This window comes from Poromitra crassiceps, assembly GCF_964638095.1.
Source record: "Poromitra crassiceps genome assembly, chromosome: 9".
Classification (NCBI taxonomy): Eukaryota; Metazoa; Chordata; class Actinopteri; order Beryciformes; family Melamphaidae; genus Poromitra; species Poromitra crassiceps.
In genome coordinates, this window is record NC_139630.1 from 44,690,445 (window position 1) to 44,713,622 (window position 23,178).

At 43.4% G+C, this 23,178-nt stretch overlaps 1 protein-coding gene across 1 annotated transcript in view; it reads right to left on the reverse strand.

Annotated features, from left to right (window-relative positions):
* Window positions 1-20,598, reverse strand: part of ppp2r5a (protein phosphatase 2, regulatory subunit B', alpha isoform) — a 61,016-nt gene extending 40,418 nt beyond the window's left edge. Inside the window, exon 1 of the mRNA XM_083643154.1 lies at window positions 19,507-20,598. Within this exon, the coding sequence (XP_083499280.1) occupies window positions 19,507-19,654 (148 nt within the window). The 5' untranslated portion in view covers window positions 19,655-20,598. The remainder of the gene's footprint in view (window positions 1-19,506) is intronic.
* Window positions 20,599-23,178: the final 2,580 nt, after the last annotated feature.

Here is a 23,178-nt window from a genome sequence, read left to right on the forward strand (position 1 = left end):
CTATCTTGTGAGTGCAATTGCCTACTTTGGGAGGCAACCACTGTGTCACTGAAACTGGAAAAGCCCTGATGGATTATTGGATCTAAACTTTTCAGACACTTCAAAAGATGACACATCTGATGACACATGACATCAGCTGACAGACATTAAAGTGACAAAAGCACTGCTGGTCAAAAGATAAGGAATGCAACAGGATCGCTAACTTCAATGTCAACTGGAATTTTTCTTTTCACACATCACACAAACAGGGGCTGAAAATAATCCTACACACATAGCAGCATATTAGCGTTTTCATAGAATAAGAAGTCTGTGCAAGTCCAGGCCTAAAATAGACTGCTGCGTATTTAGCAACCCTGGACTCTTGATGTAGATTGTTGTCACATAGCAACCAACTATTGCTGTGCAGCCACAATCTATGGCCATGAATGCTTAATTGCCACACTAGTTTGTCACATTGAGACATACAGGTTTTCTTCCAGATAACAATAATTGCACAAGACAGCAGGTTCAGTTTAAAGTTGCATAATGTATACGTACAATGTTTGTATTGGAAATATATATATTGCTCATCAGTCTCAGCTGCAAATGCTATGGAACTGTCAAAATTAAATTAATAAAACTCTTGTACAAATTTGCATGAGTGTTGGTACTTATAATCCACATTGTTACATTACCAGAAACAAATAGGCGATTGTGCTACATGATTTTAACAAAACAAATGATTATTATTCCTACTCTGATTGGCAGTTTCATCTTCTTGGTGCTGCTGATGCTGATAGAATAATCATGACAGGAATTATACCAATAACAGGCCAGTGCCATGGATGTGCAGCCGTGATGCCCCTTCCACCCACACAGCCAGTTTTCCATACATAGTTCTTTCTAAATCTGGAAAGCGCATTGGGGGAGTTGTTTGAAAATGTGCAGCTCAAGTGTAAAGATTCATAGCTGAAGATGATGCTGCTGCATAAGGAACCAACATGATTTATAGTAGTTGATACACAAATATTTTTTTTTATAGCAATACAGATATTTCCTGCCCATAATGGCCATACATGCATTTTTGTAAGAATTTCAGCACAAATGCAAGTGCAAAGCACTTACGATAATTACGTGATTTTTAGAAACCACCTTGTTTTATTTTGGTGATAATTTGACAGTTATAAGGGACACACTCTTAAATATACCGACAAAGGCCAATAAAACTGACCGAATGTTAGTGTGACCTGAATTTGCCTTCTGATGATCACAGTGCTGTAGCATCAAGTAGCAGGGGCACTGGCTATACAGAAAGAAACTAATGGAGACTTCAGGTCATTGTCATTATGCTGACAAAATAACGTGTAGGGCATTGATCAAACATCAGTATGAATAAGCCTAGACCATATTTTACCTTAGGTTTCTTTTACTAAGGCTACGACTCCAATGCGTTGGTAAGCTGTAAGGCCAGTTTTCTATTGTGAACATGGAAAAACAAAATCACCATGATGGTAGAAACACTCTGGGTCCTGACCTATTCACGGCTGTATAGACCAAATCACCGGGATGTTTACATTTACTTCCGGGTACCCCTGGGTCCACACATTATAATGGCGGTGAACGGCACAAACTGACATGTTGAAGACAAAAACAGACAAAGAAGACAAAAATGGTTCGTTCGTGTTGTGTTGTTGTTTAATATCATTCATAACAACACTTTCACTAACGTTAGTGGAGACCAGACTAGCTTATTTACCTGTTGGACCAGACTTGACGCTAAATTAAATTAACGTGGCGTCGGTAGCTCTGTCTGTAACGTTAACGTAACCTCGCGTCACCAGGCTCTTCTATGTTAACGAGTCTGCAAAACAGCGAGTTTGACAGACAAGCAAACGTTATTAGCTAGCTAACACTACATAAAACAAACACAGAAGAAAGGCTAGATACGTCGGACAAGCATGTTTACCAACCGTTTAACCATTTAAATTGAAAGTAGTCGGCCGAAAACAACGAGAGGGTTTGACAGCATTTATTTGACAACACGCACATTTAAACCTGCCGCCTTCACCAAGTGGTACCCGGAAGTAAATTTGTTTACATGGTGACGTCACGGTGATTTGGTCTATACAACAAACATATTTGTATTCTAAGATGTAGAGCAGGTGCGCTTCCTCAGATTGCCTCCTTGGCTGTGGGTGCTCAGCTACTGGGATTAGTATCAAAAAAAAAATCACTACAAGAGTGAAGGTATAGCAGCACTCCAAAAATTAAGATGCAAGACTTAGATTTCCATTTTCTTTTAAAAGAAAATGGAAATCTAAGTCTTGCATCTTAATTTTTGGAGTGCTGCTATACCTTCACTCTTGTAGTGATTTTTTTTTTGATATTTGTATTCTAACTCAGCAAACCTACACTCAGCATGTCTGTAGTGCGTTTCACCAATGAGCGCCTGTACAGCAGCTGTCAACACTTCACAGAACAGTAGCCAAGCAGAGAGAGACCAAAACAAAATGAAGGTATGTATGCAGGCCAGATGACCTAGCTGCTGTACAGCAGAGGTAGCTCTGATAGCTTAGCCATCTCATACTCTTCTACACTTAGTGCAGAGTCGAGTTAGACTTGCCCTAAGGTAAAACTATCAATGAGCCTTTCCCTTGAGCTACAACACTACATGGATGTAACACTCTTGCAGTTAGCTTTGACATCACTGCCATGAATACGTCACACAGCACATGTGGCAGGCCTACACAACCTGTCCAGTGTGATGACAGAGAGAGGAAGGCCTACACAACCTGTCCAGTGTGATGACAGAGAGAGGCAGGCCTACACAACCTGTCCAGTGTGATGACAGAGAGGCAGGCCTACACAACCTGTCCAGTGTGATGACAGAGAGAGGAAGGCCTACACAACCTGTCCAGTGTGATGACAGAGAGAGCTTTGTGGATTTCACATAGAAAACTGATGGCAGTGTTTTGCCTTCTCTCTCGGTTTACCTCATGGAGAAAATGCTCCTGCTCCTGTCTGCAGAAACTCCGCCCCGCTAGCTGCAAGTCATTAGGGCTCGTTAAGGCTCTCAATGTTATTCTCCGCAGATGTGCGCATACTTAAACATTTTAAATAAACAATAACATTCGCCCTTGGAGCAGATTCTGCTTCTACAGCAGAACTTCCACAGCTCCGTTGTGACGGCGTTTAAAACGCATCAGAACGGAGCGCTTTGGCAGAGGATGAAATGGGAGATCTCCGTGAGGAAAACACAGAGAAAGGTAAACACTGCGCATGTGCTTATATTACTGAGATTATTATTGAAAGTGGGTTGATTACCGGTAGAGCCATCCTTTAAGTAAGTAAAGAAAGAAGCCAAGAAGATTGTGAGAGAATTATCTGAGTCTTCTCTGTATCACTATATTGAGGAATAAATACAAAATGCCTTAATGCGCAGAAGATGACTGGCAAGTGGTAAACACCAGCAGTGACAGTCGGCTGTAGGCTAAATGTGGGCATTAATGGCAGACAGGAGTGATCTGACGGAGGCCACTCCACATGCTGAACTGGTCTGCACAGTTTGATTCACACACTGCTCTCCACATGCTGATGGTCTGCACAGTTTGATTCACACACTGCTCTGCTCTCCACATGCTGAACTGGTCTGCACAGTTTGATGCACACACTGCTCTCAACATGCTGAACTGGTCTGCACAGTTTGATTCACACACTGCTCTCCACATGCTGATGGTCTGCACAGTTTGATTCACACACTGCTCTGCTCTCCACATGCTGAACTGGTCTGCACAGTTTGATGCACACACTGCTCTCAACATGCTGAACTGGTCTGCACAGTTTGATTCACACACTGCTCTCCACATGCTGATGGTCTGCACAGTTTGATTCACACACTGCTCTGCTCTCCACATGCTGAACTGGTCTGCACAGTTTGATGCACACACTGCTCTCCACATGCTGAACTGGTCTGCACAGTTTGATTCACACACTGCTCTCCACATGCTGAACTGGTCTGCACAGTTTGATGCACACACTGCTGTCAACATGCTGAACTGGTCTGCACAGTTTGATTCACACACTGCTCTGCTCTCCACATGCTGAACTGGTCTGCACAGTTTTGATTCACACACTGCTCTGCTCTCCACATGCTGAACTGGTCTGCACAGTTTGATGCACACACTGCTCTGCTCTCCACATGCTGAACTGGTCTGCACAGTTTGATGCACACTGCTCTCCACATGCTGAACTGGTCTGCACAGTTTGATTCACACACTGCTCTGCTCTCCACATGCTGAACTGGTCTGCACAGTTTGATGCACACACTGCTCTCCACATGCTGAACTGGTCTGCACAGTTTGATGCACACACTGCTCTGCTCTCCACATGCTGAACTGGTCTGCAGTTTTGATTCACACACTGCTCTGCTCTCCACATGCTGAACTGGTCTGCACAGTTTTGATTCACACACTGCTCTGCTCTCCACATGCTGAACTGGTCTGCACAGTTTGATGCACACTGCTCTCCACATGCTGAACTGGTCTGCACAGTTTGATGCACACTGCTCTCCACATGCTGAACTGGTCTGCACAGTTTGATTCACACACTGCTCTCCACATGCTGATGGTCTGCACAGTTTGATTCACACACTGCTCTCCACATGCTGAACTGGTCTGCACAGTTTGATTCACACACTGCTCTCAACATGCTGAACTGGTCTGCACAGTTTGATTCACACTGCTCTGCTCTCCACATGCTGAACTGGTCTGCACAGTTTGATGCACACTGCTCTGCTCTCCACATGCTGAACTGGTCTGCACAGTTTGATTCACACACTGCTCTCAACATGCTGAACTGGTCTGCACAGTTTGATTCACACTGCTCTGCTCTCCACATGCTGAACTGGTCTGCACAGTTTGATTCACACACTGCTCTCCACATGCTGAACTGGTCTGCACAGTTTGATTCACACACTGCTCTCCACATGCTGAACTGGTCTGCACAGTTTGATTCACACACTGCTCTCCACTTGTGTTTAGGGTTCACAGACTTACTGTGCTCATGGCGGTGCTAAGAGCAGCTTTAAGAGCCACTAGAGAGAAACAACTTTGATGCAAACTTCCAACTGTAAACGCAAGAAATGAAGATAATTATATCATATTTGATCTGTCAAAGGCGTTTGACACGGTAGACCACAATATACTTCTGAGTAAACTGTCCTCCATTGGCTTAGACAGACAATCAGTCACATGGTTCTCAAATTACCTCACGGGGAGAAAACACTCCATAGTTACAGACAGTACGCGGTCTAACACTCTTCCTATTAATAAAGGGGTCCCTCAAGGTTCTATCTCAGGCCCAACCCTGTTCACGCTCTATATAAATAACATTCTCTTTCCTAGTGAGCTCTGTAATGTCCATTACTATGCAGACGATACGATCTTATATTGTGTCGGGGATACCCCCGCCCAGGCCGTCGCAAGCTTACAATCTGCCTTCAATGCTTTTCAAAATTCCCTGTTTAACCTCAAATTGGTTCTAAATTCCAAAAAGACAAAATGGATGCTTTTTTCCAGGTCCCCATCCATCATGGACAGCCTTAGCATAGTAACCCTACAAGGCGAAGCTATTGAAACTGTTGAATCCTATAAATACCTTGGTATCTGGGTGGATAGCAAACTATCCTTCAATGAGCATATTGAGCACCTTGTAAAAAAACTTAGGAGGAAAGTTGGATTCTTGTACAGAAATAAGTCATGTTTCTCTGCATCCTCTAGAAAACAATTGGTTCAATCTCTAATACTGTCTGTTTTTGACTATGGTGATATTGTGTATATGCATGCCTCATCTTCTGCCTTGAAGTCACTTGATGCCGTGTATCACAGCGCGCTGCGCTTTATAACTGGAGATAAATTTCTCACTCACCACTGTGTTCTGTACGAAAAGGTGTGTTGGCCCTCTCTTTCAGTCAGAAGAGAACAGCACTGTCTTTTGTTTATTTATAAAGCCCTAATCGGTCAGCTTCCTCCATATCTGTGTTCACTTCTCACTCATGCAAGCAATCGCAACGGCACACGCTCACAGTCTTACATCAGGCTACGTGTCCCGCGTGTGAGGACCGAGCAAGGAAAGACTGCTTTCTCGTACTATGCACCGGTCAAATGGAATTCACTGCAGGACATTATAAAATTGGATCAATTACTTCCTCTGATCTCGTTCAAGGCACTCCTTCGCGACACCTTATGTGAGAGATGCACATGTTTTTGCTAATTGTTCTATTGTCGACGGACTCTAGTTGCAATTTGCTCTGTTTTGATTTCTACTTGCTTTAAATTGACCTTGTTGTTTTGATTGTTCTTATCACTTGTCCTGTTTGTCTGAAACTTTTTGTATATGTACTTTTGTAGCAGGGCACTCTTGAAAATGAGGGCTTGCTCTCAAGAGGCTTCCCTGGGTAAATAAAGGAAATCAAATCAAATCAAATCAAATCAAATATTATGACAAAGACCAATTCAAGGTGTCACACTTCATCATCATCATCCTACTGCACTGTGTCTAATGTATCAAACAATGTGGGTTTTAATGACTAGCATCGTTTGTTATTATCGACATCTGCATAGAGTCCAGATCAGCACAAACAAAGGGTCCACAGTTTCTGTGTAGCCTGGTTTCTAATAACAAAGCCATACAACAGCAGTATCCAGGGCTCAGTTAGAGATGGACACAGAACACACAGCGAGCACCGAGGCAGTGAGCCAGACCTCTTTACTCCCATTAGGGATGTTCATTTTGAAAATTTTCCAAAATCGATAATCGGTGAATATTAACGATCAATTATCGATCATCGATTTTATTAATACTTAGAAAATTTTCAATATTTTCAATTTTTTTTTTTTTTTTTTTTTTACAAAATGAATGCCTATGGCAGAAAATACGAAAGACAACGTGTTCTCCTCAATGAACTCTTTATTTCAATGTGTCTCCTCTCCAACACTGCTGTCCCCGGCGCATGCCGGTGTGAATTTCCCATGTTTAAAACAGTTTTGTTGGCACAAAGGCCCGTGCCCAGCCAGAAAACTAGAGACTATATGAAGCTCCACCTCACGTTAGTCGGCTGTGCAATGGAGTGGGGCGAGGAGGAACGAATTCCACCCAAACCTAGTCAAAAAAAAAAAAAAAAAAAAAAAAAAACCCTTTTTTTTTTTTTTTTTTTTTTAAATAATTAAAAAATCGATCCAAATGCCACAGGATCGATTCCAATCCTTAACGATCGATTATCGATTTTCGATAATTGATGAACATCCCTAACTCCCATCCAAGGATGATCACAACAAGGAAGGCAAAAGTCAAGACAAGGAAATCACACTCTTCAGGGGCTTCTGGGCCCAGTTTAGACTTTGCACCGGTGTTCTGAGTGTTAATGCAGCCTGTTGCACAGAAACAGTGGCACTTTCTCACATTACCTCTATGGGATACTGTGAAACTTGAGCATGTGTGACAGTTGCTGAGAAAGATGAACGTCAGATGTTCTTGGCCAGCGGAGGTCAGGGATGTACATGAAGACGGGGTGAACAAATGGGCAGACTGCATGCCCAGCATGTTCCCATGTTCTGCCCAGGCTACCACATTTCAACACATCTAAGTCTGCCTTCACTTCACGGGCAATTTAAGCCCTAATGCCTTCACACTATTCAGCTTTTCAAACTGCTCGCACTTGATTTAAGGCAACAGGGAACAGAGGCAACAAGGATGCTTTCTAAAGTTGAGTCAAGTTGAACCCAACATTTTAGAGGGGCACAAATGAGATAGACGACTCTTTCAGAATCAGAATCAGGAAGAACAAGCAGGGTGAAGAGGAAGAACAGGCAGGCTTTCACGCTGCTGTCAGCATATATATATATATATATATATATATATATATATATATATATATATATATATATATACATACATACATATATATATATACATACATACATACTGACAGATGACGAGGACATTTATTGTCAGTGTCGTATGTTGTATGTGCGAGCAAATGTATTGTCACGTAAATTTGGTTGTTGCACTGATGGAGTGAAGCTGACTCTGTTTACAGCGTATTGTTCACCTTTGTACACTGCACATTTGTTGAGAAGGGTGCTATATAAATAAAGTTTTACTTACATTTGTGCTTGAACTATAAAAAAGCCAGCCTTCAGAGACTGCAAGTGGCATATAATGATGCTCTGAGAATACTGTTAAAAAGGCCCAGATGGACTAGTGCGAGTGAGATGTTTGTGAGTGCTGGAGTGAACACACTGCAAGCTGTCTTGAGAAATGTAATGTACAGGTTTATCTGTCGGTTAAATGATTCTGAAAATCAACTTGTGGTGGTGCTGGTGAACATTGCGTACAGTGCCACACGCTGCACATCTAAGTTTTGGGAGCACTGGTATAGGTGTCTTTTAAAATGAGTCACTAGACTATTTTTATTTTGTGTTTTCTTTTAATCTTTTTTGTATTATGTGTATTTGATTGTATTTTTGTATGGACCTTGAGTCTGAAATAAAGCATATCATACATACATACATACATAGATATATATATATATATATATACATATACACACATATACATACATTGATTTTCTATGATGGAACAGGCTGTGTGACACGGTCTGGTAATCAATCAATAGACCAATAGATGCCATTCCAGAGACTGGCTGTGTTTTTCATGAAGGGAGATGGATGCTGTGATCAACCCTGTCTAAAAGATCAACTCAGGTACCAAGTTGATGATACATGTAGCCAAAGCAACACAATATAAGCATGGCTGACACAACCTAAGCCTATATGATAACTTTCTAGGCTACAACTATTCTGCATAATAGAACAGCGATATGGACTGGTAAATGGACTGCATTTATATAGCGCTTTTATCCAAAGCGCTTTACAATGTGCCTACATTCACCCATTCACACACCGAAGGCGGCCAGCTGCCACGCAGGGTAAATACATGTTCTTTTCTCATTTCAAGTAAAATAATGGCTGCATTTAAAAATAACATACAACAGAGTGCTTTGGAAAAATGTGCATCTTAAAATAAAGTGCTTTCATTTTAGAAAAATAACCTTCCTTTTGTTAACTCCATATCACATTGTATCAGTCTCAGCCAACAGACCTCCTTCTTTTCTCTTGAGAGAAGTGAGCTCCCACTATCTATCTATCTATCTATCTATCTATCTATCTATCTGACTATCTATCTATCCATCCTGCACATGCCGTTGGGCAGTGAATGTGTGAGTGTGCCCTCAGTCTGGATTTGAGGGCGTTTGCTCATGTGTGGTGCTTTCATAGACAGGTCAGGATCGCATCATACTTCACATGAGACATACTGGTTTTAAACTGCCTCGTCTGTCCGTGAGAACAATGAATGAACATGTAAGAGTCTGCCTATGCTGGATTAAAACAAAATCTTCGTTTTCGCGGTCTACTCGTTTCTTTTTAGACCACACCATGTGAAATTACTTCTATCACTTGCATTTCTCTCTCGCCTCTCCGTCCGTGTGATCACGTGTGATAATTTACAGCGCATGCATTGGTCTGTGAGCTTCCTGGCAGAGAAAACAGTACCATAAAGGCTAGAAAAGCATGTGCCGGTTAAAATAGAACCACTCCGTGAAAATGTAACAATTCTCAATGATTTGTAGGTTATAGGGCTCGGTCCGGATAGGACAGCGTCTGGGTCCGGATGCGGACCGGAGTCCGGACTTTGAGGGTAGTATATTAGAACAATCTAGAACAGAACATCACAGCATATTTTGATCTATTGAGAGGGAATTTCAAGCAACGGAAACCAAATTACTGGACCTGCTATGCTATACGAGGAATCAGCGTGACGTCACAACAACAAATCACCGCAAATCCCCTGGAAGCGCAGCAGTTAACTAGTATGAGTTGTGCCAAACAAACGTTCATATCTCAAAAACTATACATGACATCACTTATATTTTGACATTCTGAGTGAGCGCAGAAGTAGTACAAGAGTTTGATGTATAATATATGCATGTCGTGTTAAAGCTGTGTGAAATGTCGCAGTTTGTAAAATGTACACTGCACAGCCGGGGCTAGAGTGAGCACTCAAGGCTGGCTCCATAGGGTCCCATTGACGTTTCCCCCCGGAAATGTGGTTTGTTTACCAAAATGCTGCTCGGCTGATCCCTCGTATAGACAATAATCACTACAATGTCTCAGCTCAGTTCACAAATTCACCCTTCTGACAGAAATAGCAAGCCAGTCTATGTTTAGAAAGTCAAAACCTGCCCGGCTTGCTCTCAAGGCTTGTGGCTGCCATGGCAACCATGCTGGTCTCTCAGTGAGTCATCTTTTCACTGTCTGTCACACAACCGCCGCTATATGCACTCCCCCCTCTCCACTGCATTCTTATTGCCTCATGTCCATTAGTTCTGATACAGACATCTTTATATGCACAGGTTGATACATGTTAACTAATGTAACTCTGTTAATAAGCCAGGTAAGCTTGTATTTCAATTAGAAAATGCCTGACTTAAGCCAATATTAACACCTTGAGTGCCATGGACGAGATATCTCGTCTTACATAATCCACCCGTTGAGTGCCAAAGACGAGATATCTCGTCTTACATAAACATTTTTTTTTTTTGACGGTGGGACATCAATCAACCCCTTTTACGTCTTCTATATCAATATTGGAGGAAGAGAATGTGTATAATCTATTTTACCGACCACTAAGTGGCGACAGTTCTCCAGACAGAGAGAAAGCCACAGCCACGGGTCCGCTGGAAAGCCAGTCTAATTTTCGAGGAAATAGCTGGGCGAAAACTCTTTCGATTTCACACACACACACACACACACACACACACACACACACACACACACACACGCGCGCGCGCGCGCACACACACACACACTCGAGTACCTTTGCGCATAAATAAGACCAGAATCGCAAAAGCTTCTTCAAAGCTCTCAGCCGACACCTCAAGAAACGAACAGTTTTACAGTCCAGACTGCCGAGAGCGGCCGCGGAGCCTCCTCCCTCCGCAGCACAGACGGAGGGAGGAGTTTGGAGACACACACACACTCTCTCTCTCTCTCTCTCTCTCTCTCTAGTCCCGAGAGAGAGAGGAGAGAGAGAGAGAGAGAGAGGAGAGAGAGAGAGAGAGAGAGAGAGAGAGAGAGAGAGAGAGAGAGAGAGAGAGAGAGAGCACACAGAGTGGGAGACAGACACGCTGTGGGGGCAAAGAACGGACAGAGATCTCTTCCTCTCAGAGCCGCGGAGCAACGCGCGAACACACACACACACACACACACACACACACACACACAATACAGTATACAGACTTGCCCAAGGGCACCCATAATCACAGGCACGTGAGGTGGTTCTAAAAATCCATTTATCTCCAAACTCTCTGAAAATCTCTGAAACCATGCTGTACTCAACGGCTAATATCTACATAACTACTAACTCTGCAAACTAACTCTTTTAGACAGAGAAAGCACACATTCTATTAGTCCTTTTTAGATGATTGGTGTTCACGAAGTCTTAACAGAAAATAATCCTCGGCTCTTGTAAAATGAGCCAGAATCCTCAAAAAAAAACCTGGCACAACTTACCTACAGGATTGAAAAAACGGCTGGCACTCAATGTGTTAAAAGGGTTAGTGTTGGGGGCATCTGGGTAGTGTAGCAGTAGATTCCATGCCTACAACACGAGGGTCGCAGGTTTGCACCCCCGTGTTACCTCCGGGTTGGTCAGGCGTCCATACAGGCACAATTATTGGCTGTGTCTGGGGGTGAGAAGTCGGAATAAAGTTTGTGTCCGGGTCGCTGCACTAGCGCCTCCTCTGGTCTGTCGGGGCGCCTGGTCAGGGTGGAAGGGAAATGGTGGGAATAGCGTGATCCTCCCACGTGCTACGTCCTGCCGGTGAAGCTCCCCCTGTCAGGTGAAAAGAAGCGGCTGGCAACTACGCATGGGTCGGAGGAAGCATGATGCTAGTCTACGGCTCTCCCCAGGTCAGCAGATGGTGGAGCAGCGACCGGGGCAGCAGCGGGAAAATTGGACAAGTACAATTGGGGAGAAAATGGGGGGAAATCAGGAAAAAAAGGGTTACAGTTGCATGACAGTAAACGTCTTACTCCTTCCACTTTTCATTTGAAGCCATCTGTGCAATCTCTGCACACTGTACAGAGTTGCAGTGCTTTCAATTGGTTGGTAAAAAAACAATACCTACCCTTAAATTATATAAAGTCAAGTGCAACTTTCATTGGGAGTGTGCAGTGTGCAGTGCACTAAACACAATGGGGTGCAAAGGCTGTATGATAATAAGCTTCATGATGTCAAAGGTGGCTTTGAATGAGGCCCGTGACATGCAAGTGTTCTCTTCATTCTACATCACGTGAATTCAAGCACAACCGCCCTCTTCCACCAGCTCTGATCGCCAACTTTGAGAAAAACACCAACTTAAAATTAGGGATGCACGATAATTATCGGACCGATAAATTATCGGCCGATATGGCCATTTTGCGTTATTACTTATTATTCCGATAATGGCTTTTTTCCGATAAATTAACAGCCGATAATCAGGCTTTGTTTTTTGCCTCGGACCGGAGCTATTGTTGTCGCACGCTCGTGACATCACAGCTGCGACGGCCAAACATGGCTGCTGCCATTCAGTATGTTGCCGTTTTTCACAGTTTAGATGATCACAGCTATTATAATTTGCAATCCATGTCCCGCACGGGTTCCGAGAGGAGGGCAAACGTGTATTACGTTAAACCAAAGCTGGCGATGATGCAGCGGATTTGTTTGTTTACGTTAGCGTAGCGAGTGTTAGCGTTAGCTCGTAGCGCGGGCTACACTTCAGGCTCGCCCGCTTGGCAGACACACTGACACTGCTTGTGATCAAACAGCCCCGCAAAAGCACTTCATACTCAGAGCTGGTGTAAACATATAGAAACTAATGCAAACCCCTTTACCCCGAAATTAAACATCCAGGGATTGTGTATTTAACTCCAAAAAACAACACGCTAACGTTAAGCTAACCGCGCTAGCCGGGAGTCCCACTATAACAAAGAGACTTTGGAGTCCAGCAGCAGCTAGCTGCTGGACAGAGCCATCTAACAGAGCCAAAACAAAGGTGCAGTCACGCACATTAGGCTACATAAAAAGCATCAGTCAACATAACATGACAATAATAGTCTAAATTATTATGCCTTTTGTCATTGTGTTTTATCTGCAGACTAAGCAGTCATTGGCTTCCCGTTCTATAAAAGCCTTTATTTTTGTATTGACTATAATTGAGTGATACACTTTATAAAAAAAATCATATATCATCAGAAGTTTTCTTTGTTTTGTGTTCACAGTGATGTCAGTTAGATTTGGTTAGGCCAGAGCTATGCTCACTACATCTGCCTTTTTTTTTTTTTACCCCAGATGTGCATAAAATAATTTGTTTTCTTTTTTACATATATATTATCCATATCGTGCATCCCTACTTAAAATCTATAGTCAATGTAACAATCCCCCCACCCCAAAAGATATATAGAAAGAAAGAAAGAAAGAAAGAAAGAAAGAAAGAAAGAAAGAAAGAAAGAAAGAAAGAAAGAAAGAAAGAAAAGTTTTAAGTGATATGCAAAGCTAACTTGTGGCCTTGATCGTTTGATATCACTCATCATGTTTGGATTCAAAAAGCAAATGCAAATTAATTGCAGCAACATCTTGAGGCCGTTCGGGTTGCTGGACCTATACCACAGACCTATAACACAGACCTAAGGACCTATACCACAGACCTATAACACAGACCTAAGGACCTATACCTATGGAGGAGTGGTGCATTAAACACATCAGAAAAATGATTGGTGAAGAAAAGATTGCCTTGACCACAGATGGATGGACATTACTAGCCACGGAGGCATATAAGACAGTCACCACACATTTCATAAATGAGTTTAATAGTACGTTTAATGTACCGTAATCTTCTAATATCTCATTCAATTTTTGTATGGTTGGACTGTCCTCTAGTCTAGTGGACAGAACGGTAGATAACAACAACATGCTGATTATTAGGCTTCGTAGGCTAAATTTTAGCATTAGAAATGTATTTAAAAAAGCCAAAGGTCAAATAAAAATGTAATATTAAAATAATAAAGCACTGAAAATCAAATTGGATTATAGAGGAAGATTGACAGCCCTATAGCTGACATTAGCTGATAACTATAATTCCATCTGATTATTGTGGTCATGTCTCAAACTGTCTCTCCATTCAGCTTTTATTGGCGCAGATACAAAACTGGTTGTGACTCAAAGGAGCATGGGTGTGCCGTGTCATAGGTGCATCATGGAGTTCAAACATGTTTTTGGCAGTAGGCAGCATTAAATCTTGGTTGTACACCTGCATATCAGATTTGTAGAAGCCGATAAACACAATTCTAATAGACACATTTCCTAAATTCTAAACCAGAACTAACCTGAGGACCCTGGAGCTTCTAGAAGAAAAAAGAAGGATCATTTGGCTGTGACTGCGTGCTTGTCAACACGGCAGTTATATTTGTACGGCCATACTGTTTCAAGTCAATCGTGGAGGCTGTTAAGTGCAGTGTTATAGTTCTCCTGAGAAAATCATAGCAGCCAGTGTCTGAAACTGAGCTCATGGTAGAATACTGTGCCTCTTGTTCTCTGGATTACTAGTCTACTTCGCCTATGTATTATCCAGGAAAATAAAAATAAAAATAAAATGTTAAAAAGGCTACATTTTCCACAAGCCTTTAAAATAATAACTATAGCAGCCATTGGTGATATAGTGTACATTCATTCATAAAACGTCTTTTTTGAACATGATGAGAAGTTGATGCCTGGTGGCGAAAAGTTGCAGGAACCTGACCAGGCAAGCCTTCCTCTGGCTCCACTGGAAGCTCTGCTCTCAACCTGTCAAGACTTGTCTGCTTGCTAAGTGCCAGCAAATTAAATTCCAATCACATAGATTTGGCAATGCCATTACCTAAACAAACAAAGAAACAAACAAAATCTAGTGAAATGCTAACAAATGATAAAAATAAGTCGAAAAACAGAAACAGATGGGGTGGCTCACCTGGTAGAACGCGTATCACAAAGGCTTAGTTCTTCGCGCGGCCGACCCAGGTTTGAATTTGACCCCTGGTCCTTTGCCACATGTCATCCCCTCTCTGTCTCCCCACCTTTCCTTGCATGTCATCACACTTTTAAGTGTGATGACATCACTGACGCCATCAAAATTGCTCGAGTGACATCACGAATGAATTGTGCAGTTGAAGCACAGAACAGAGTCTGGAAGACTGAAGAGGAAAGGACCACCGGACCAGAACAATGTTTCAGCCCAGAGAGAGAGGCTTCAGGATCATGTTATGATTGTCAGAGGGACAGAAGAAAGACTGCGCCTCGCGCTGCAACAAACTTCGCCGTGCTTTGGTGAACCTGACTTTGCTTTCTGAGTGACAGAATATTATGTTGGACTTTGCCAAGCCTGAATACAGAACAACAGCGAACAGTAACTGTTAACTTTACCTGTAGCTTACTGCAACGTTACATCCAGCCAGCTGTCCAGCACTCGGTAAGTTGATCCACATAACGTAACTGACAACAGCGCACATGTTTGTTTCATAATCCCTTCTTTGACAACGGTAATTTATCGAGACTCGATGAGGAAAAAGTTTAGTCAATGAAAATATTATAAGACTCAGTATTAAAGACGAGATATAATGATGCTTGTCTCTGCTACGTGGACATGACATGTCTAGTTACTCTTTTGTGTTACTTTTTAAAGTCTGCTTCGATTGTCTTATTAATGTACACAGTCACAAAGCGATGTTGCAAGTGAATTGTCCGTGAAGACCAAAACATAGATTTTTTTTTTGCTAATTTTTTTTAAATGTTACTGTTCATAAATACTGGTGAATTATTTGGTTTGACTAAGTAAAATTCTTTTTATGAGCATTTTACAAAATGTCTATCGAAAAAGAAATGGCTGATGAAATCTCTTGGTGCGTATGCCTAACCCGGAAGTGGACATGACGTTGACTCTCTATATACTCCGGACCTGGAGCAAGTCTCCTAAGGGGGCATGGCAGTGGCCAACCATACAGGAAGTGACTGGAAGTTAAAGTGATAGCACACACTTTACGTTAAATATTCAACTTCCTCATGTGCAGTGTTATTATGCTACCATATGGCAGCTGTGAATTTGAGCATAATATGCAGTTGCCTGCACAAGGCTGCATAGTGCATAGAAGAATAAAGAAAATCCTAGAATTTTCTCAACCTGCCTTAATTGTGGTGGAAACAAGGCCAGGTCGAAACCTGGCATAGGGCCGGTGCATGGTCCACCACCCTCCGTTTTAAAGCCGACTCAAACGTTAACTTTATCACAGGAATGCGGGTTTAACGAAGTTTTGCGTTCTACATTAATTAAATGAAGATATTACCGTTTGGCAGCTTGCTTTGTTTGTATGATAGATACGTATTGGCCAAGTATATAAACATTTAAGAGCGAAGACTTTCAGGAAGTGACACAGAGCTCTCTCTCTCTCTCTCTCTCTGTGTCAAAGGCCGGGCTCGCCCCCGCTCGTGCACAAGCCGAGGGAAATGTCCTCTTTCTCGCCGAGAAGAGCCTGGTGACGCGAGAAAAGTAGTGTGGAGCTGCAGCGTCCTCCGTCTCGTGCACGAGCCGAGGGAAATCTCCTCTTTCTCGCCGAGAAGAGCCTGGTGACGCGAGAAAAGTAGTGTGGAGCTGCAGCGTCCTCCGTGTCCGTGCAGTACTACACAAATAAAAAGCTCAGCTGATGTAGATGCAGCCAATTGTGCAATGGAACTTTTTGCCATTTTTCACCATAAATGTTCGTAAAGTGGCACTTATTGAAACCTATTACCCTGCTTGTAGGCATCAAAAGTCATCAGAAATTAATTTAGTGATGAAATAAAACTTTAAATTGTAAAAAACTTTCCGGAGCTTATGGCGTCTTCTCTGCTGCGGTCTGCCTCTGCCTATGCCGAAATGCATGCTGGGAGTGACACTATGCCAAAATGCATGCTGGGAGTGACATTTAGAACCTGAATCCGTGCTCAAATCGGCGACAGAGTCGAATGTAGGGGCCCTGCTGTGCATGCTGCACACCGGCCCCAAAAATAGCTAGTTGATGTGTAGATGGCTCAATTCAGACTTTTATGCAACAACAGCTCCCCACCCTCACCTGTCTGCCAGCCACCCAGAGGTATGCAACAACAACTCCCCACCCTCACCTGTCTGCCAGCCACCCAGAGGTATGCAACAACAACTCCCCACCCTCACCTGTCTGCCAGCCACCCAGAGGTATGCAACAACAACTCCCCAACCTCACCTGCCTGCCACCCAGGGGTATGCAACAACAACTCCCCACCCTCACCTGCCTGCCAGCCACCCAGGGGTATGCAACAACTCCCCACCCTCACCTGCCTGCCAGCCACCCAGGGGTATGCAACAACAACTCCCCACCCTCACCTGCCTGCCAGCCACCCAGGGGTATGCAACAACAACTCCCCACTCTCACCTACCTGCCAGCCACCCAGGGGTATGCAACAACAACTCCCCACCCTCACCTGCTTGCAAGTCACCCAGGGGTATGCAACAACAACTCCCCAGTCCCCACCTTCACCTGCCTGCCAGCCACCCAGGGGTATGCAACAACAACTCCCCACCCTCACCTGCCTGCAAGTCACCCAGGGGTATGCAACAACAACTCCCCACCCTCACCTGCCTGCCAGCCACCCATGGGTATGCAACAACTCCCCACCATCACCTGCCTGCCAGCCACCCACCCAGGGGTATGCAACAACTCCCCACCTTCACCTGCCTGCCAGCCACCCAGGGGTATGCAACAACAGCTCCCCACCCTCACCTGCCTGCCAGCCACCCAGAGGTATGCAACAACAACTCCCCACCCTCACCTGCCTGCCAGCCACCCAGGGGTATGCAACAACAGCTCCCCACCCTCACCTGCCTGCCAGCCACCCAGGGGTATGCAACAACTGGCCTGGCTATCAAGTCATCAGCTCTCCCACTAATTGTTGACAGCATGCTCTCTCCAATGTTTGAAACTGGCCACCCATATTATTAACACAAAAATCTCACATTTTGAATGATGCATTTTTGCTGTCCTGTCCTCTAGTTTCTTTTGTACTATCCTCCTGGGGTCAAGCATTCCCTTTCTGCTACTCGCATATAAAACCCTGACCCAAATCTCCTCGGGGGACACAGACGACCCCATGGGAACTCAAAATGCAATAGTCAAACGCTTGACCTTGAGAAGTGTAGAGGTCACAGAGGAAAATTTACCAAAAGTGCACAGATAACAAGTCATTATGAAATGTGTCCACTGTTTATTTGTGAGCAAGAATCCCACATCATGAGTTCAATGCAAAACCAAAAAACAAGAACTGCTGACAACAATGCCAAGTCTAAAAACCCAAAACAACACATGGGTAGGTGTGCATAAGAATTGCACCAGACAACTGAAGTATTGCAATACCAAACCTTTACAATACTTGCAAAAAAAAAAAAAAAAGTATCAATATTTATTGTCCATACAAGAGCCATGCGTTTATATCTGAAGAAAGCTGCAGCCCAATAACTATATTATAAGTATTGACAAAACAAACTTATGAGTTAGTTAGAGCTTATTAGCTTGTAACTTTGCACTGTTAGCTACAGTATCTCCTGTGCCTGCTCCATCATTGTAATGTTGATCAACAGGTAGTTAGTTTCCATCTTTCTCAGTATTGTGATACTGCTCTCAGGCTCGTGAAATATTGCACCCAATCGTAAAAGCAGTAGACTAAAGCTTCGAGAAGCACCGGTTCAAATTCTCAGACCGGTTGGGAAGATTTGGGTGGTGTAAGGGAATGAATGAGACACACTCCCATCCCTCAAAATTACTGGATTGTTGAGGAAGTCAGTTAACCCGTAACTGTTCAAGTGAGGTTACTCTGTGGCCAAAGAAAGAAAGCTGTAGGGTTAGTCCCATTTAGGTTCAAATGTGCAACAAAAGGAATGAATGAATGTGAAGGAGGGCAGCAGAGGAAAGGAGAATGTGTTTTAAGCAAAATAAGTTGAAAATAGTTTCTTAGTAGCTCTAGTCTAAATAGTGGATCAAGTAGGGGTGCTCTGCCACACAGGCATCTTTGCCACAACCTGTAGGCCTGTACAGACCTCTGCTGTTAGGAACTCTGTTTGAGCCGGAGCACAAAGATGCATACACCTTGATGGACAGGCTGCTTATGTATTCAATGAAATGTATGCATTTTCAATATGGTCGCTTTAATAGGATAAATGACGGATCAACTAATGTAGAAGACAGACACGAGTAACAACACATCACTGTTGTGAGGCCACATTGTTTGATGTCATTTCATTCATGTCTGGTAAAATTCCTGTAACGTTAAGCACATACTGTATATATGTTACTCTGATTCTTTTCTGCAGTAGAGCCCTTCTTCACTCCTTACCTTTTAGCTGCGGCAGCGGTGAAAGCTCAACCAGAGCGATCTGAGTTCGGAACTGGGAAGACCCTTGAGACTTTCTCTGTTTCTGGGCCTTCCTCATGGATTTTTTCGTAAAACCGTCCACTTTCTCGGCTGCAGAGATGGCCGACATTTTGATGCATGAACTGATAAAGACGTCAGACAAGAAATAATATCGCTAAACCAAGTGGAATGTTTCCTCTTGTGTTCTTCCGTTCGCATCAGCACACAAAATATGGAGCAAACTGCGCGCCTTGAAGCTCGTCCCCTGTCTGACTCTTATGTTATTCTGTTTGATCCAACATGGTCGGCTGGGATTGGGGTTAGACCGTTTCCGAAGCCTGCATCATTTGGGCAGTGGGTCTGTTTTCTAACAAACAGAGCAATTTACACAACACGCATCAAAAAGCCAAACTACAAGTCATGACATTGTCCGCAAAAGATCATGATAGTATTAACACAAGTCAAATAACATTAAGTGACTAAATTCCTGATCGTTTTTGCTGCCTAATCGTGTTTCCAACAAGCATACCTGTTGCAAAATGTATTAAATGCATGGTCGGAGGGGGGGGGGGGTCGCCTGGCCACCCACTTCGGTATTGACAGCTAGGCTACCTATCTACTGTACTACTGGGCTGGTGGCTAACGTACCTAGCTAGGTTGCTAAAATTAGCTGACGTTCATGTAAGCCACTACGACGACACAGTTTGCACCGCTGATTAGAACAAAAAGTTAAATAGTGGGGTTCATATGAAGTCCGTTCAGTTCTTCGCCAAAAAAGGTAAATCCAAGTCTTCAAGCACAGGTTATGATCCTCGTTTGAGTTCCGTTGAGTATATTTTCTGAAGAACGGTCGGCGAGTGAAGTTGAATTTCGGTCGACGGCTGAGTCTCCTTTAGCTAGCCTAGCCTAGCATAAAGTTAGCCGTATCCACATCCGTGTGCATTTATCTTACATTCTACATCAAATGAACAGCGGTGATCACGTCCCCGTTCCCTAAAAGACAAATGTTTTTAAATACAACACACTGAAGTCGTGCTGAGTAGGGAGCCATAAAACACTTCCAACATTGCCCGTTCCGTCGATGTCGGTCTCTAGACTGGACGCTTTGGTGGACTGCAGAGCAGACGAATGTCATTGACTGACATATCTGGTGGCCAATCAGCAATAGAGGCTTGCAAAACTGGAAACTTTTTAAACCAATAGAATTTCGCTAAGAGTGGTCCCTAAACATGTGACATGTGAAAACAAATAAGTGACGTTGAACGGTGAACTGAGCAGGCGCAGGCGCAGGCGCAGCTGGAGCTTTTCGTGACCGAGAAAGTTTAGTTATCCCGAACTGGGACTGTCTCCTTGGCCGACTGGTTAGCGTGTTCGACTTTGATGTAATACAAGCTGAGACCCGGGTTCGATTCCCCGAGCGGTGGAAATGGAACCGCATAGGGGAAGGTGGGAGGTAGGCCACTTCAACCCGGGTTACTTAGAAGAACACGCTAGCCCTTGGCCATTGGGATTGTCTTAAAAAAAAAAAGAGCCCAAATGTTTACATCTTTTCGAGAAGTTTGACCGAGTGGACTCAAATGAATAGCCTAACTCATCACAAACATAATCAATTCCAATTATTGGCATGGGCGTTTACAATGTTGCCAACGCATGAAGGTACTGTGTGTGTGTGTGTGTGTGTGTGTGTGTGTGTGTGTGTGTGTGTCCGCCCGTCCGTCCTGGAGTTAGCAGTCCATCTTATGATTATCAATACATAACTGAAACAAAATCAATAGAATAAGAATAAAAAACAACACATTGGTCAATGTGTATGTGTGTGTGTACAAATGTAGGCTATGTGTTTGTCACTCACTGTTCCTCAGGTTGTGGTAGGTTAACATAATTGTGCAGCCAGATTTGCAGTTTCCTTCTCACAATTCAGACATGCAATAACAATAATAATTAGAAAAGTGCACTCGGTGGAGTGGAGATCTCCGCCAGAACCGCATTTTCCCCCAAGCTGATCCATAGACCATGTGTGTGATGAGACATCGTCTGAATGCAATGTGGTAGTAAGTGTTGTCATACTAAGATGCTATTGTAAATCATATATTGTTATTGTCTGCTTTTATTTGAGTGTTTTGGTGATGTATTTGTTATGATGGGTTTATTGTATGTGTTGTAACGCATGTATTTGTGTTTTTGTCAGGTTTGTGTTAGAATAATTGTGGCTTAGTTGTTTTGATTAGGGGATGAGGTTACGCCTAGAAGGGTGCATCTGGTTCCGAGCAGCGCACTCCCCAAGTTTGAAGTCAATCGGACGAATGTTTCTCAAGATAAACTGCTTTTTGTGTTGACAGTAGGTGGCGCTGTCAAATTGCACAAAATTCAGGACTGCACTCCGTCGAGTCCCTAGCAGCACACTCCCCAAGTTTGAAGTCAATCGGATGAACGGTTGTCAAGATAAACCACTTTTTGTGTTGCCAGTAGGTGGCGCTATGCCGAATTGCATTGAATTCAGCTCCCTGCACTCCGTAGCGTCCCCCTAAACGCACTCCCTGAGTTTGAAGTTGATGGGACAAACGGTTCTCAAGATAAACCACTTTTTGTGTTGCCAGTAGGTGGCGCTGTGGCGAATTGCACGGAATTGGGCTCTGCACTGTGTGGAGTTCCCATCAGCGGACTCCTCAAATTTGAAGTCGATGGGACGAACGGTTGTTGAGATCAAAAAATAAATTGCCAGTAGGTGGCGCTATGCGGAATTGCCTGGAATTCAGCTCCTTGCACTCCGTTGGTTCCCGCTAAGCGCACTCCCCAAGTTTGAAGTTGATCGGACAAGCGGTTCTCAAGAAAACCACTTTTTGTGTTGCCAGTAGGTGGCGCTATGCCCAATTGCACGAAAACAGGTCACTGTTCTCCATCACGTACTCCTTAGTACACTCCTAAAGTTTGAAGTAGATCCGACCAACGGTTCTGGAGATCTGGGAGGAACACACAAGGAACACACGCACTGTGTTGCCAGTAGGTGGCGCTATGCCGAATTGCACGAAAACAGGTCACTGTACTCCATCACGTACTCCTTAGTACACTCCCAAAGTTTGAAGTAGATCCGACCAACGGTTCTTGAGATACGGGAGGCACACAGGAACACACAGAACACACACATGCAGACAGACAGACGCACGCACTGACAGCGACAATCTCATAATCTCTGAGATGAGATAATAATGACAGCGACAATCTCATAATCTCCTGGCGGAGATAATAATATACTCTCTGAGGGCAGATTCAACTCCAATCTGATACCTACAGGGCGTGACAACAAGGGGGATGACTTTGTTACCAATTATTTGACTGAAGTTGGGGTGACAAAGTAAATTGTTACACTACAAGTTACTGGGGGAAGTAATCCCATTACTGCAACAGGCAGAGGAAAGCACTACCGCCCAACATTGTTTATCACTCCAACACAAATAAAACCACAGAAACTGCCTTTAACACAGCTTGAAAACGTGTTTCAATTTAATAAAATTTGAACACAAAACACGTGTCAAGTAAATTCACCAAGCAACAATAATTGGTTATTTTGTACATATAAACAAGTTGCACATTTGTTCAAGGAAATTCACATTTCGCAGAATGCTCAAAACCCATGCATGGAAAAACTCATAGCAA